The sequence below is a fragment of the Nothobranchius furzeri genome, chromosome 15 (assembly GCF_043380555.1).
Source record: "Nothobranchius furzeri strain GRZ-AD chromosome 15, NfurGRZ-RIMD1, whole genome shotgun sequence".
NCBI lineage: Eukaryota > Metazoa > Chordata > Actinopteri > Cyprinodontiformes > Nothobranchiidae > Nothobranchius > Nothobranchius furzeri.
The window spans coordinates 32635760-32652727 of NC_091755.1; the positions used below are offsets into that span (position 1 = coordinate 32635760).

General features: G+C 42.0%; 3 protein-coding genes across 3 annotated transcripts; 2 read left to right on the plus strand and 1 right to left on the minus strand.

Moving 5' to 3' along the window:
* The first annotated feature begins 1030 nt into the window (after positions 1-1030).
* Positions 1031-1869, plus strand: LOC139063385 (transcription factor HES-5-like). The gene is given in 3 exon segments (XM_070545163.1): positions 1031-1077; positions 1079-1202; positions 1308-1869. Coding segments are annotated over 3 exon segments (585 nt in total). The 5' UTR covers positions 1031-1045; the 3' UTR covers positions 1737-1869.
* Positions 1870-5441: 3572 nt separating this feature from the next.
* her12 (hairy-related 12) lies at positions 5442-6441 on the plus strand. Its single transcript, XM_070545080.1, has 2 exons — positions 5442-5568; positions 5655-6441. Exons 1-2 carry the CDS (start codon positions 5500-5502, stop codon positions 6000-6002), a joined length of 417 nt encoding a protein of 138 aa, XP_070401181.1. The 5' UTR covers positions 5442-5499; the 3' UTR covers positions 6003-6441.
* Positions 6442-11497: 5056 nt separating this feature from the next.
* On the minus strand, positions 11498-14717 carry tas1r1 (taste receptor, type 1, member 1). The gene is made up of 6 exons (XM_070545081.1): positions 14533-14717; positions 14158-14440; positions 13254-14012; positions 12966-13184; positions 12757-12877; positions 11498-12420 (listed from the first exon to the last, which is right to left on the minus strand). Exons 1-6 carry the CDS (start codon positions 14715-14717, stop codon positions 11498-11500), a joined length of 2490 nt encoding a protein of 829 aa, XP_070401182.1.
* Positions 14718-16968: the final 2251 nt, after the last annotated feature.

Here is a 16968-nt window from a genome sequence, read left to right on the forward strand (position 1 = left end):
AACATTTTAATGGGCTATCTCATAGTATAGCTTAGCTATATTACAATTATGACTCAGCAATCTCATTATGAGATTGTTGAGTCATAATTATCTTATCATTTGGAGCTACTATTTCATAATTAGCTATCTGATAACGTAACTTAGCTATCACATAATTATGACCTAGCTATCTCATAGTTATAAGATCTCGTTATTATGAGATTGCTAAATCAGAATAACGAGAAAGTATGACATAACAATGAGATTAGCCATGATTATAAGGTAATATTTCATAACTAGGTATCTCATAATGTAGCTTAGCTATAACTTAGCTATCACACAATTATGAGATCCAGTTTCTATAGTAGCCATCTCATATGATGAGAAAACTAAATCATAATTAGAAGATTTGTTCTTTATCAGATCGGCAGGGATGGGCTTCCATAGTTCTCAATAAGAAAATAAAGTTTTTTTTTTTACTTTGTAATAATAATCTTGTTTGTTTAAAAGCTATTAATGAAACTAGGCTTTCGTTAATAGTCTGATCATTCTTTTTTTATCTTTCAGATTTGATTTTGGCTCCAAAACCTGCTGAGAAACTTGTTTTCTTTTTCCATTTCTGAGGCGCCTCAACTGTTGCTCAGCAGCACGCGGGAAGTCTGCCGCTTCAAACAGGTGGAAGTGGCTGCATGTTGGTCTTTTCTTGTGCTTGGCCCTCAGTAACACCCACGTGTGCCTGGTGGCGGAGGCACTTTGTCTTCAATTACGTGGCGGCGTAGATGACATGAGACAGCGGCATGCTTCTCTCTGGGGTCACCACTTTCCCATATCAACACAAGCGCAGGGCCATTCTCCCAGCTTCAGCCCTTCCACCACCCCCCACCTCGGCCCTTTCTCTTGTGGTGTATTCCTCCACCTGCTCCCCAGAGGCACACTCATTGTCCCCATGGCAATAAACACTTCATTGAGCATGTGGCAGCCCTGCGTTCCCCAAAGCCCTTCCCAGCACTCCCATTGGCCCACAGACTGTGAGAAACTCCAACGAGCCTGAGACTCACACATTCATATGGAGATTTGGGTGTATAAATACACGGCAGGAGCAGAGAGAGCAGCTCAGACTCAACTGGCTCTTGGAACTGAGCAGCAGAACCCCTCCGACTGCAGAGATGGCACCGATGGTTGTTGGACAAGCTAGCAGGGACCACCTGACTCCTGCTCATAAGGTAAACTTCTTTTCCATGAATTTGTGACCTCTTGATTTGTACTGATTTGAAGTGAAATAAAACATAAAATCAAGTTTACTTAAATGTTTTTTTTCTTCTCTTCAGCTGAGAAAACCGATGGTTGAGAAGTTGCGCAGAGACCGCATCAACACCAGCATCGAGCAGCTGAAGTCCCTCCTCGGTCCTGAGTTCCTCAAACAGCATCCAGACTCCAAGCAGGAGAAGGCAGACATCCTGGAGATGGCCGTGTCTTATTTGAGGAGCTGGCAGCAGCAGAGCATCCTGACCTCCAGCTTCATGACAGCCAGTGATGGTTACTCCCACTGCATCCAGGAGGCCGTCGGCTTCCTGTCCCGCTGCGAGGTCAACACTCAGACCCACAGGCTGCTCTTCAACCACTTCCAGGGTCTGCAGCCTTCCAGCAGGACCAGCCTCAGTGGCGTCAGCCCCTCTCCTCCTGGCTCTCCTCTCCATCAGCCCAGTTCCAGCAAGGGCACGGGCCAAAGCAGCGGAGCCGTGTGGAGACCCTGGTAGTACGGCGGAAACCATCACTCAGCCAAAAACTACGTCTGTGAACGTCATGGACAGAAAGTTAAAGACTCACTGGAGTCTGTTTTACTTTAACAGCTGCATGCAGCAGATTTACTGAATATTTACACCATGTGTACAAACGTTGCACACTACTTTAGTGTTTACATTTCCCCGTGGGGGAAAACTAACCCTAATGTCTTCCTTTCTATGCAAAGATCACTTGATTACATGAACCACCTTGGTTTTAAACTAGTTTAGTGTCTGAGACGTTGTTTAAATGATGCATTTGCTTTTTGTTCTTGATACTGAGTATCACCGATATGTTTCATCAGCTTGTTGATGAGTCAAAACGAGCCATGAGTGGATCCTGTGGATCTGCCTAGAATGTGAGTCCTGTTAGGATTGTTCTCTAGACTCTGATGATGATCTGTAACTTTTATTGTCCAACGTTTGGACGAGTGTTGCTGAGATTCTTGTTCCTTCAGGTGTGTTTCGTCTCCCTGTGAATGCCTTTCATAAAGGCTTTTCAAAAATCTCTTTACTAAAAGAATTCATCGTGTTGCTTCTTTGAGAAGTTTTCCTTTTGAAAATGTGGAAATATGAAATCAATAAACTTCTTGTGAATGTAATGAATCAAAAAGGTCACTTTTCATCATCGAATTGACACAGCATAACCTTTCATACGCATGCGTCAGAGCTGCAATTAATTTTCAGTCATCACGCTATAAAGTGAGACTGCTACATGAAGTTTCAACAAATGGCTTTCTTGTTTTTGTTTTGCAGGTTTTTTATTATTTATTTTATAGAACAGGATCAGATTAACACTGCAGGATGTTTGTGCCCCTCAAACCTCTGCCAGTTGAAGTCTGCAAGAAATGTCACTCAAAAAAACATTTTTACTCCAAAAGGAAGCTATGATGTTTGTGTTTCTAGGTAGGAATCATCCAAAAGGACAAAAAGATAAATAAATACATTATAGACAACTTGGCAAGCAATCTGTGGATCTTTGGATAACTTATTGCCAGAAAGTTAACTAAATACAGAAATAAATAAAACACAGTTTGATACATAAATTAGGATTTTATCACCAAAGAGATCCTCTCCAAGGAGTTATTAGTTGAAAATTGACAAACACTAGATCAGTGAATCCCAAACATTTCAGTTTAAGATCAATAAAAAAAATTTAAACTTGCACCATCAAACATTGCCGACCGTATTGATATAATAAATAGCTTCAGTTCATATTAAAGCACTTGTTTTCTTTCATGTAATCTAAAATAATATTTGATTAGGAAACCCTTTTCAGTTTTATTTTATTCCTGGTAGATCATCATCTCCAGATCTTAAGTCTCACCCACAAATTCTGGAATAACAACATTTAAGTAGGAACGGTTTTGGGTCTTTGCTGTATTAATTACTGCTATTATTAGACACAAGATTACAAATGAGAGTACAAGGAGCAAAACAAACCCATTCAAAACACTTTGATACAGAACTAAGCAGGAAGAGCTGCTAAAGAAGTACAATAAAATGTGACTTTTTGGAAGGTAAGTATAAATTAAAGCTGGTTTAAAACTTCTGCACAGCCTTGTGGATCATCAACACTCCATCTTGCATGACTCAGTTGCTGAACAGGTGTTCCTTCTGTTGTAGTGGTCGTGGTTGGTCGTCTAGTGTTTAAATTATGTCTCAAGTCCTCCTAAAGTCTTTCAAACTATTCGTGTGTGCAGAAGTTGTAAACGTGGGATGCCAGGGACTTTCTCAGGGTCTAGTTTGCCAGGGCCAGATGGTCTGGCTGAAGTGGCCCCCACCCCAATCCTCTCCTCTTCAACAGGAGATCAAACACCGTAGCTAATGTGATGTGTAACAAGACACACTTCTATTGTCCTCCAGTTGGGCCCGGTGAATAGGCGCAGAGTGTGGGAAACGAGAGATACCACACTCACAGAGAGACGGCCTATGGGTAGCAGCTCCTGCACCGCCGCAGGTCCCAGAGACTTTATGGCAGGAATTTGAAGCTCTCAGGCGGGAGGTGGGAGGGGAACTCATCTTCCCACACACTTGCAGACAAAGCCTTTCAGAAACAGAGTAGTTGTGCAAATAAAACCTTAAATAAATTCACACAAACCTGTAGGAGTGAGGAAAACAAAGCGTGTATGGGATGGAATGGAGGGGTAGTTTTCATTTCACAGTGCTAGGAGTTGGTGGAGTTTTAAGCAAGTGCAGCATATGTGTGAAATATGTGCAAAATATGTGTAAAAGAAGTGCAACAGATGTGCTAAAAAGTGCAGAATATGTGTGAAATAAGTGCAACATATGTACAACATATGTGTAAAATAAGTGCAACATATTGTCAGGTTCGGAGCAGGAGGAGTAGGACCCAAGATGCAGAACACCAGATGACACGAAGCAGGAGCAATTGAAAGTAAAATCCTTTATTTAGGATGTAGCCAATTAAATACCGGCGCTGGAAACAAGACTGAGAACTAAACCTAGAGAAGTAAGAACAAAACAGAAGCTCATTTAAGAGCACAGACCTACTGACAACCAGGGAGGGACCAAAACAATGCTGACACAAGACAATTGACCGACAAACACTGAGGGACAAGACAGGGGTTTTAAACACAGATGGAGGTAATCAGGGGAACAGGTAACAGGTGTGAGGAGTGAGATTCTGGAGGGAAGGCAGGTGCATTCCATGAACTAAATGGGGGAAAAGACATTAGATGGGTCAGACAAAGCTTAAATAAAGTACTTTTGTTTATAAAAAAAAAGAGGCAGGCCTAAAAAAACGGCTTAAGTAGATGCAGAAACTGTACTAAAGTACAGTAACTAAGTACTTGTACTTTGTTACATTCCATCACTGCATTTGAGAATGGCACATTTGGATCATTTATGACTCTGTGTCTTAAAACACACTACTCAGTGAAATGATGCTTCAGGTTCTGCAGATTTGGGCGATGGTGGCAGAGGACTTAAATGTTCGTCCTGTAACTGGAGGGTTGCAGGTTTGAGCCCCGTCCGTCGCAATCATTGTGTCCTTGGGCAATACGCTTAACCCAAGTCTTCTGTGGACCTTTTGTGGACTTTTTCCAGATGTATCGGGACACAAATCTTTGTTTGTCCTGCAGCAAATGATCAATTAAGGAGCTGTGCTTGTTGGCTCATTCATCCTGATGTTTGTGGGAAACGGAGGAGACGGGACCGCTCACATCTGGGTCTGGGCGAGGATGAAGGCCCCTCCGAGGCACACTGCTGGACCCCTCTTCCTTTCTTGACTGGTCTCTAATTTGACTCAGATCATTTGGGTCTGCAGACCCTCGGGCGAAAGTCATACAAGAGCTTGTTACTTGTCTGAAGATCCATCACAATAATCCATAAATGACCGACTGAACTGAAACATTCAGTATTTAGTAGTTTTCAGAAAACCCCACTCATCTCAAGTTTTTTTTGACATATTTGAATCTTTATTGTGTTGGTTTATTTTTAATTTCTGGATCCAGAAACATCCGTAAACTCCGAGATGACCGCTTGATAACGGTGTTAATTACTTGTAGCTTATCTTGGGAAACATACCAGGCACAGATACATTGTCTGTGATTTATTGACATGTCCTTTTATAGTTGTGCTGGGAGTCCCACAGGTCCCAGTGTGGGAACCCTAGCTGGGCCTGAACCACATGGCTTTGTTATGCTAATCAGGGGTATAAAATGAGAAGCGACTCCTCCAGAGGAATCAGAGCTGATGCTGTTGTCCAGAGACAGACATGTCACCGTGCTCCAACAACTTCTCATCCTTCCACCACATCAGGATGTCTGACAGAGACAACGTCAAGGTGAGGTTTGGTCACTTCAAGCAGCTCGTGGCGACGTCTGCATGCACTAAACTACCATCTGACCTCTCTGGTTCTTTTCCTTTCAGATCAGAAAACCTATGGTGGAGAAAATGCGCAGGGATCGCATCAACAGCTGCATCGAGCAGCTCAAAGTCATCCTGGAGAAGGAGTTTCAGAAGCAGGAGCCCAACTCTAAGCTGGAGAAGGCGGACATCCTGGAGATGACGGTGAGCTTCCTGAGGCAGCAGCTGCAGTCCAGTCTCTGTCACCAGAGCTACAACCACAGCTGGAGGGACTCGGTGCATGTTCTGTCTGCTGGTGCAAACACAGACACCTCTCATCCTCAGCAGCAGCAGGACCAGAGAGTCAGCAGCTCCTCGTCCAGCACACAGCAGGACGGCAGCAGCAGAGGCCCCGTGTGGAGGCCTTGGTAGTGGACACTGAGGCCTGAGGAGACATGCTCACTCCCTCACTATGTAGGAAATGTGTTTCCAGCCTGCTCGTTGTGTGTGGGTGTCCTTATTGTCTCATCACATTGATGGACAAGTAAAACCAGCGTTGTCTCACTTGTTAAGGGTTGTCCTGCTTTGACCGGGTTTGTTTTCCTTTCTGCTTGAAGCTGGAGATTCGTTCTGAGTGACGGTAGTTTTGTTAGTTTACTCCGATGGAGTTTATGTGTGATTGTTTAAGAATATTTCTTCTCTATTTTATGATCTATGCCAAATTTATGTGAATAAAACAGATTTCTGCGTGCTTGTGAGGACACCAGTGAATGTACACAATCTCCTCTGTGTTTGGTGTTAATGTTCTCTGCTGGTGTTTTACTTTAGTTTATAAAAGTTGTTTGACAATTATTAAAAATGATCATTTTGACCTTCTGCCTAAACATCCTTTGTTTGTCTTGAATTTTAAAAGTAAAATGACTTATTAAAAAATAACAGTAGCAACTAAACTGTTTGGATTTGCTACACCTCATAAACTTACATTATCTGTATTTTTCTGACATTTTTTGTATTTTTATGTGATAAATAGTATAAAACAAGCATCTACGTACATCACATAAAAACACCCCAAACGTTGTGGCTTCTTATGTTTCATAAAAGCCCATTTTGTCTGTCTGACGTTTAAAATGACCATAAAAGTAACAAAAAAAATCCAAACAAACAGGATTTTTCCCTTTCAAAGAAAAAAAAAACACATTTGAAAAGAGCTTTAAAACGTCAAGAAAGTCCAAAAACTAAAAACAGATTGTGGATCAGAGCCTTAAGTGTAGCGTGTGTATAAAATAAAATAAAATAAAATAAAATAAAAGCTTATGCTGGTGCCAACCACTAGGGGGACTATAATGTAACTTTTAATTAATTAAAAACATTGCATAAATGAGAGGCTTGTCATGAGAGCAGAAAATCTAATAAAAATAAGAGATTTAATGTTTTTGCACCTTTTTATTTTAAAATGTTTGAATTGCAGTTTAAATGAAAGTGTTGCAGTGAAAACATATTCTCTGCAGAATTTAATGTGACATTTCCAGATTTGTATTTACTGACGACTCGGTGGATCACAACAAAAACACCCAGTTGTAGATGCAGTCTCTTTAGAAGCAAAACAAATATCAGTCAGAACTTTGGACTCAGCTGCTGATTTGTTTTATCTGAATGAATCCAAAGTTTAAAAGTTAAATCACAGACTGTTACATGTTCAGTAAATCACTAACCCAAAGCACAGCTTTAATGCACTGTCCTTCATTAACAACTGTTTATTATTCACCATGAGGGTTGAATAAACAGAAAAAGGATGTGTTTCAGGTTAGAATACCTGTTACTAATCATCTCATCAACATGATGAAGTTATAAAACTCAGCGACACACTGAATGGAAATACATTTCCTACACAGTGAGGGAATTAACAGGTCCCCTCAGGTCTCTTTTAGGTCTTCCTGCAGAATCTCTGCTGTGTGACGGGTTGGTAGGTGGAGCAGCCTGAGGAGCTTCAGCCTCTCTGGTCCTGAAGCTGGGGGCGCTGCAGATAGTGAGACAGGTAAATTTATCATTCATGTTTGTGATGAATACACATTCTCCCTTAAATAAATATAGAATACTCACCTGTCCTTGCTCTGACGCTGTCTTTACACATCCTGGTGTGGTGCAGCAGGTGGAATGAGGCCCCCTTACTCTGACGTTCCTGCAGGAGCTGCTCTTAGTTTTTTATAGTGTTACATTAGCATGACAAAGGTGTGAGGCTCAGGCCGAGCCGGGGATTGTATCAGATCATAGGTGAAGGTGGAGAGTGGAGATAAAACCGGTTTGATTAAAAACCAAAGGCTGAGGGATGTGCTGTCCAGCTCTAATCAGGAAGTGTGGCTTATCTCACTCTGCATTCACTCAGGGGAACTCACATTGAGGCTCCTGATGCATCTCCAGGGAATAATTAAACATGCAAGCGTGGAAAAGGGAATATTGTTAGATATTTCATTGTTAATGTAGAATAAACTGTTGCACAACCGGCATGATCAATAAAATTATCTCAAAATCCAGTTAGAGATATCAGTGGCTACCAGACATCCTGATTTCCATTTTAAATGACCAAGAATTGTATTTGTTTTTTTAATTAAAAACAAAATCTACTTTACCTGTAAAACATGAACTTTATATGCAAGAAGATCTTGAATTGTTCAGGTTGGGGCTGTTTAGGGGACATTATAGCAAAAAACTTTAAGACTTGCAGGATTTCAGAAGGTTTCTGCAACTGAGTTCTGATCTTTTAAAATCAAACATGAACATGGATTTCTGAACCCCACGGTGCCTTGCTGTGTTTCTTTGTGCTCCGACAATAAAACTCCTGCTTGTTCAGCCGTGGCACACTTCGATTGTTGATGGAGGTCGTTTGGCTGCGAGTGGACAGACAGACTGTGGGAAAGCCGGGCTCGAACTTTACTCACACATCGGCTGGTCAATAGTCCTGACCTCCCAGTTACAAAAGACCCTTTCATCTCCACACACACACACACACACACACACACACACACACACACACACACACACACACACACACACACACACACACACACACACACACACACACACACACACACACACACACACACACACACACACACACACACACACACACACACACACACACACACACACTTGGTATGCTGCGTTACGTCATGCTGAAGCACTTAAACTGTGTTTTTTGTGTCAGCAGCTGCCACTTGTTTCCGAATCAGATGACGTTTTGCTCATAACTAAATCAATTAATGACAATTTTCCACCTAGTGACCAAAAACATTTGAAAAAAAGACTATTCCTCTTAAAAGTAAAACCATCGTAATCATTCTGGAGATTCAGAAAGTAAATGTGATCATTCTAGAAGGATAAAGTGATTTTCAGTGCAGGAACATAATAGTTGTAACAACTTAGGGGAAAGGGGAAGTAGATTATGCGTGTTTCTAATATCTTGGTCAGTTTTAGGTGACTTTATACATTGAAGGAGTAACTTGAAGAACTTTTTCTTTTTTTCTGCTTAATATTATGACCTCATCCACCAGATCTGCTGGAGGAGGGGAATACACACCTCATGCTTCATACTTAATTTAGAAAAGCATCTTAATTCAACTGAAAACACAAGACTGCATCTATACTGACTTATTCCATCTGCTTGAAGTCACTAAAATTAGGAACATCCAGATGCAACATGATGCAAAGTCCATGCATTTATTCCTTCTAGGCTTGTTATTGTGATTTTAGAGACCTCTAGTTGATCCAAAATGCTCCCATAGCAAAGATCTGGTTAGAGTTATGAGGACAGGCCATAGTTCTGATATTTTAGCATTACTGCACTGGCTCCATAACATTGCGCCACGAGACAAATTTTTGCGAGATTTGGAGTTTTCCGAACTCAGGAGAATCCTGATGAAATGTGTGGACTCGACACGAGGCGGGGCTACTCATAGAGATCTGGCTGCTGCCAGGTTACTGGCTCCGAGCAAAATTCAAATTTACCCTCTATCTTAACTTAAAGGTGACATGTTAGGATTTTTTTCTTAAGTTGTGATAGTCGTATGATTGATAAAACACGTTCATGAAGTTTTTGCTCAAAATCCATCTCACATAAAGTGAAATCTGTTTTGTTCTTTACATTTTCAGTACCTTCCAAAATGAGCCGTTTCATGGCTCTGTCACTTTTAGAAAACAAGCTGGAGCTGGCCACACCCACTAATACCCCGCTCAGGCTGCTATAGAGCTCCGGGAGTTGACGTCACTTCTCCCGGCATGCAACAGTTCAAATCGAAACGGCGCCATATTGGCATGCAGAAGTCGGCAGCTGGACTATTTGTTATTGTCAGAAAACTCAATCAAACGGGAAATATGGTAGATTCCTGTTGTGCCCCAGGATGCAGAACAGACGCGGACGACATAAGGAATGAGCCATCTACAGGATTCCCCAAGATCCGGAGCGCTGCAAACGTTGGATCATTGTAATAAAACGCACTAGTGACCGGGCTAAAATGAAGCTGTGGGATCCCGAGAGTAAAGGTTTTCGCTTATGCAGCGACCGCTTCATATCAGGTACTTAAACCAACGTTTCCTCAACTGTGTATGGTATTTATTTTAAATGCTTTTATTATGATTCTTAGTGGGCTTCCTAAACTTATTTTGGCGTGGCTTTTTCTGTCTTATTACTCATAGCAACATGTAAACATCACGTAAAACGTTGCCTCGTGAGTTCTGCGTGCTGCCGTTTCCGTGTTTTATGATCACAGCAATTAACCGGCTAAGCTGTATTTAATTTTTAAGCAATGGTTGATCAATTGTCAGATCACACATAAAAAGCACTTTGAATTGCTATTATCTGTCTCACCGAGACTACTTACGTGTAAATCTGTTATTTGTCCATCCATCCATCCATTTTCATCCGCGTATCCGGAGTCGGGTTGCGGGGGCAGTAGCGTGACTTCCCTCTCCCCAGCCGCCGGAGCCAACTCCTCCGGGTACATCCCAAGGGGTTCCCCCGGCCAGGTCCGGTGTTGTGCCGGTAAGAAGTCCGCTCCGACATCTTCTGGCGTTTTTAAAAAGTATCCCAGGGGCACGGTAAGGGTCGGAGATGTTTAGTCTATTTAATTTCTGACTATATAAAACGATTTATTCTGTTTTAAAGTGTGAAGTAAACTCCGACGAAGTAAAATCCAAGCGGATCCCGTTCATGTTCATGGTTACATCCGTGTTTGTTTAACTTTTTTGCATGCCAAAATGGCGTCCACTAACTGAGAGTCACGTGGGGTCCGGAGCTCTATAGGCTGAGAAGATCCGATATCCCGGAGGGGATCAGAATAGGACCACTGTTCCTCCAGCAGCGGCACGTGAGAGGTGGTGCTAACCTACTTTCTTCATTTGTGACATCACAAACAGGGACTTTTTAACAGCTTGTTTGAGGCACATAGTTTTTAAAACTAAAATCTTTCAGAAAACTGATGATGTTTTTTTTTTTAGTTAAGAGTGTTTATTGAAGCAGAAACCCACGTGTCAGCACAAAATGATGCAAAATGTTAGTTTAGCATCATTTGTCCCCTTTAATCAGCTTTTAATTCCATGTGATTCTTTGCTCTCCTCTGGTTTGGCTCCTAGAGTTTCTAAATGGGAGGTTGAGCTCTCCAGCTTCCAGATTTCATACATTAAAAAAACTTCACTTTTCACCCTGGTTCACCCCTTTAGTTATGCTGCTCTAGACAGCTGGAGAAAATACTGACAGTGTTTCCTTACTCTTGTGGTTTTACGGCTGGTCCAACCCTCTTGCGTCAATCAGAGCTAGTATCCTGAGCCCACATAAAACACTTTGAACAGATTTAAGGAAACATTTTATTAATTTAGCTGACATAGTTATCTAGAGTGCGTATCAACATGTTCCAGATTTGTTACCCTACCCTGTGTTATCTGTTCATGGTGTACATTTGGATGCAGTTCTGGAAATGCGCAGTGGTGTTCATTTTTGGCTTGAAGACAATAATATACACTTTAGGAAAGAAGTACCCAGCGAGGAAGGTCAGAACACTGAAGAGCGTGGCAAACACCCGAGCAGCCATGGTGAAGGTGTCCCTATTGATGAGGTAGAGGGTGAAGAAGCTTATCCAGGAGATCATGTACACCATCAGGCTGAAGGTGACACATTTTGCTTCGTTGTAGTTTGCCGGCAAGTCCTTACCCATGTAGCTGAAAGAAAAGCAGAGGACGCTGAGAATAGACACGAATGCAAGTTCAACGCCTGAGCCGTAGGAGAGGGTTTTGCTGCACTCCAACACAATTTTATCAGGATAGAAGTCGAGGTCTCGAGAAACCTGAGGAGTGTCCAGAGACACACGGAGAACAGAAACCAGCAGGATGGTGACAGACACCAGAAAGATGGTGATCTCAGGACCACTTTTCTTCATCCATCTGTCATAAGCTGGAGGCAGCTTGGATGAAAATTTAAATATGCAAACAACCTGAAGGGCACGCACAGTGATGCAGGCCAGGCACACAGAGAAGCTGATGGTGAAGAGAGGCTGCTTGAGGATGCAGGCCAGCGGGCTTGGATGGCCAAAGTGGCAAAGGCTGCTCAAGGCAGCGATGGTCAGGGCTGCCAGCATCAGGAGGCACGTCCGGCCGCCAGCAGACTTGGCCACTGGCGTGTCCAGGTGGACCAGGAGGATTACTGCAGTGCTGCAGGTCATGAGGAGGCAGGTGGCCAGATAAAAGAGAAGGGCAATGGAAAGAGGATTGTCCCAGTCCAGCAGCAGGACAGTCCTGTTCAGACACTGGACGCTGCTTGGGGGAGCCCACTGCTCCGGAAGACATGGCTGGCAGTGAGTCGGCTCTGAAAAAGAAAAGAAAAACAGCACAAAGTCTTTTGCAGGAAATAAAATAAATCTTATTTAAGTTAAAACTGCACAGAAGTGTTTGTTACCAGTCTGGAAGTATGCTTTGTCTTTTTTTTTATTATTATTTATTTTTTGTTCAAACGGACTCTGAGTTTGGCTCCAGATGTACGTGTGCTGTGCGCCATCTGCTGTTCACCCCCCTCACACATCAGTCATTTTCTCTAAACACGCGTCTACTCGTTAGGGTAAAAAGAAATGACCTAAAGTTTTAATTCTACAGATAATTAAATTGGTGATGCTGTGAGGTTTTGTTTATTTCATGAATAAATTACCACTTTTATTGAGGAAGGTGGCCTCGGGACAGGCCTCGCAGTCGAAGCAACAGGCGTGCTGTCCCGTCAGCAGCTTCTTGTGGCCTTCTGGGCATGGTGGGGAGCAGAAGGATGGAGCTGTCTGCACAGGGGAACATTTTATAAACCAGTTCAGTCAAGAGCGATGAAAAATCCAGGCAGAAGAAATAAGAAGGTTCTGTTGGTCTTACCGATTTGGACTCATCATTGCCAAACCACTGGATTAGATCAGGATCCACTGTGAGGGTGATGGGATCTAGTGTGAAGGAGCCCACCACTCGGAGAGACCACTTTGTTCCCCTCCAAGCCCAAGAGACAATATCGTAACCAGTGGGGGGTTCGCCATTTGCATCAAAGTACACGGAGGAGTTGCCCAGAGAAAACCTAACCTGACTGAGAGGCAGCAGAAGCTGAAGGAGAGAGAGAGAAACAGAAATAAGCTCCTGATTTTTAGCTAAAAGTAGCCTACATCACCCTACCTCATGTGGTTCCAAGTTTTTCTTGTGGCACTCTCCAGCATCACAGCCAAGAGTTTCGTGCAGAGCATGAGCCAAGGCGTACACCGCCTTGTAGACGTTGAAGGAGGAGGAGGTGTCGTATTGGTCCATGGTGAAGTTGTTCCTGGCCAGGCTGTACAAGTCTGAGCTCTGCAGGCAGTCGTTGCTGCTGCTCATGTTAGACTTTTCACTCATGTGCTGCATCGCAGCTTCAACTACCTTCTTCTCAAAATCCTCAAAACCAGGAATGGATGTGTCTTTGACCGAAATTCCAATCACGGTGCCGATGGTTTGGATGCCAGGAATCCCTGATATGAGAGTAGATGGTGACCAGTCCTCGGTCCCAATCCAAACCTTATCACTTATGTTCTTCTCCAGGATAAATGGAACGAAGCCGAAGAACTTTGTCTTACTGGAGAACACCACAATGGTGTTCACTTTGGTTTTGATGATGTTCTCCACCATGTTCCTCATGGTCTCAGCTGTGCTGGCTGAGGCTGAGGGAATGACTCCCTGGTAGGGGATGCAGATGCCATGGTTGGATGCTTGCTCTGATAGGCTCTTCATGCCCTGCAGGCCATAGTCATTGTCACTGCCCAACAGAGCGATCCACATCCAGTCGAACCGAACCAGGAGCTGGATCATCGCTGCCACCTGGTTCTTGTCACTGGAGATTGTTCTGAAGAACGATGGATAGAGGAGCTTGTTGCTCAGCATTTCACTTGATGCTTCGTAAGAAATCTGCAGCAAGGAATGACTTCAATTTAGATGTGCCCAGTGGTGCTCCAAAGAGTTGGCCAGGGGGGGCCACGACCACCCCTGGAAAAATCTTGGTACTGTTTCTTTTTAAGTCAATCTAACATGGGACGTGATCTACTTTTCCTACCTCTGGGATGAGATAGGTCCCCAGTAGAACAGCAGGGGTGAAAGTATTACTGCTGCTGTCCGGTCCGATTACACCCACAGCTTTTCCAGCTCCACTGGAGTTCTGTTGCTCCAGTAGGTCCAGTGTGGCCAGAACGCTGGCTGGGTTGGAGCAGATGTCATACATTTGGTAGCCGAGTTTCACTCCAGGCAAAAGATGGTGTGGACTGGAGTTGCTGTTAATTTCTTCTACTGCGAATCTCATGGCTTGCATCAAATGAAACGCATGTTTGTTGGGGCGGCCTCTGAGAAAGGTCATGTAAAACGTTACGTGTGGAACAAACGTTTGGCTTAAAAGTAGAACTTCATCTGGAAGTTTAGAATGGAGCACACTTACTGATCACATGGAACCAAAGCAGGGAGACCTTTGGTGGGTTCGTTGGTGTAGTGGAGCGGAAAGAACCCAGCAAAGGTGTAGTCTCCCTGCAGCTGCATCCCCTGTCCACGAGAGGTATAGTCTAGTTTACCGGCAGCTAACTGCAGCATCAGCCAGCAAAGGGATAAAAACACGGAGCAGAACATTCCTAAACTTCACCTCCGATGCGCCTGCTGTTCGAGCTCTGGAGTTGTTTATAAAGTCTTGGTCTGACGTGAGGAGGAGTTTTGCATCTTTCTAGAATTCATATTCAAAGAAAATTTTTTGCATATTGAATTTGTTTGTGTGACTTTAATGTTTCCCCTCATGCAAACAAGCTGCATGCATGTAAAAAAGTGCACACAAATAATTTGCACTCTTATACACTCATAACTGTTGGGACTGTTTTTACTGTGTTGTTGAATTTTTACAGGAAAACAAAAATGTATTTTTTAAATAAAAAATATAAAGAATCAAATGCTGAATTAAAATGATGTTCTTCCTTGATTTGGTGCATGTGGGTGAAAATTTGAAATCTTAAAGGTGCATGAAGTAAAAATGATATCTAGTGGTCTAATTTGGGTACTGCACGCCACAAATCTAAGTCAAAGAGTCCGCTGTCAGCCAACAAAACTGTTCAAATTATTTAATTCTAAAAATAATTTTCACAGAAAGAAAAACAAATATGACAGCAAAATGGACCTGACTGATCCACAAACTGCCACAGAGCAGGAAGAACTGAAAAAACTGAGATTTTCTGAGCTGCTGGGGTTTGAAACAGAAAACAAGTTCGACTTTCCGTTAACAGGCGTGGCGTTTGAGTTAATGGACACGCTGGAATCAAAAAGTTGGCATTAAACAGATTTCTTGTAGAAGAAGAGGACACTGAAAAGAAATCTATCCCAGGATCAGTTCAGAGAAACTTCTGGAGGTAAAAGAAGATTCTTCATGACAAACTGCATCAGGGTCTGAAATGCTGCAAAATCAGTTTCACTTTGAGGTAAATAGTTTTTGCACCATGACTTGAAAAATCATTGAAATAGTTAGAAAAAACTAAGAATAAATTATAAAAAAAATTGTGGCAACAAAAAGAAACATCACCTTTGATGATTTGCAATTTGTAGTAAAGGAGTTTGTGTTTCCCTGTGATCCTGATTAATGTTGTTCCTCTATTGAGCCTGGGGGAAAGACTAGAGTTCAAGGACCTTAAAGAGCAAGTCGCCCCCAAATCTACCTTTTTTGCTGATAAACTATATAAATGAGTGTCTAGTTGTGCTGCAGACATGTGTAGTCAATATTTTGGCACGTTAGTGCATCTTAGTTAAAATTTAAATATTCTGTCTAAAACTGTCAGTGTTGCACCGCCATGAGGTAAAAACTCTGCGCTACATTTGAATTTCAATCTGCCATCGCTATTGGCTAAGAGGTACGCAATGACATTAGCTGGTATATTATGATGTCACTATGCTGTTGTGAGCCTGTTTGTGTGTATTTGTTAGCGGCTCCGCCCTCTCGGTCTGCCAGGCAACAGCATTTGTTGCATTTTTCAAACATGAAGTGGAAGTAGAGTAAGTTTTTTTGTGTAGGGGGTGACTTGCTCTTTTATGAAGAAAAAAATATGTATGTATATATATATATATATATATATATATATATATATATATATATATATATATATATATATATATTAGGTAAACATGACTGACTGGAATTTTATCATCTTTTTTATTTAATTGCAGTCACAACTGAACTCAATTTACTGTAAACAATGAGCTTAGTTCTGGATCTGATTTGTTTTGGTCTTGTTGATTTTTTTGGTTATAACAGAGATCTCACTCCAGATGAAAACTACATTTGTTTTCCATCTAGTTTGCTGCCTATTGAAAAAAAATCTGTACAGGTGCACCATGGTTTGCATTTTGGTTGATATTTGAACCTCAAATGATAATACACATCTTTTGCACTGATATTTGACTGAAGGTCCATGTGTGCAGATCCCAAACCCATTGTTTTGAATGGAATAGTGTGTATTTTATCAGCCACAGTAAAAAGAAGGCAAATGATCATGAAAATTAGTTTGTTTTAACTCAAAGATCTGGGCTAAAATTTGAGTTTTGGTTTCCGTCAGAACAAATGTCTGGTGATTGGTAAGATAAACACACAGTTACTGTTTGTTCAGCTGGGAAACCAAAAGCAGCCGAGGTAAGACAAACAGCAGCTTTGTAAAAAGGTGATGCTGCCATTTAGAAAATTATTTATTAAGATGTACTTAAACTGCAAGAAGAGCATCCAAACTTGGATTACATTTGTCTCTTTCACAAGGCAAGTTATAATAAATGCATGTAGTTCAGTGTATGCTAGATTTGTAGTTTATGTTTTACAGTCATTTTCTTTCATTGTGAGCAACTGACAAATTAT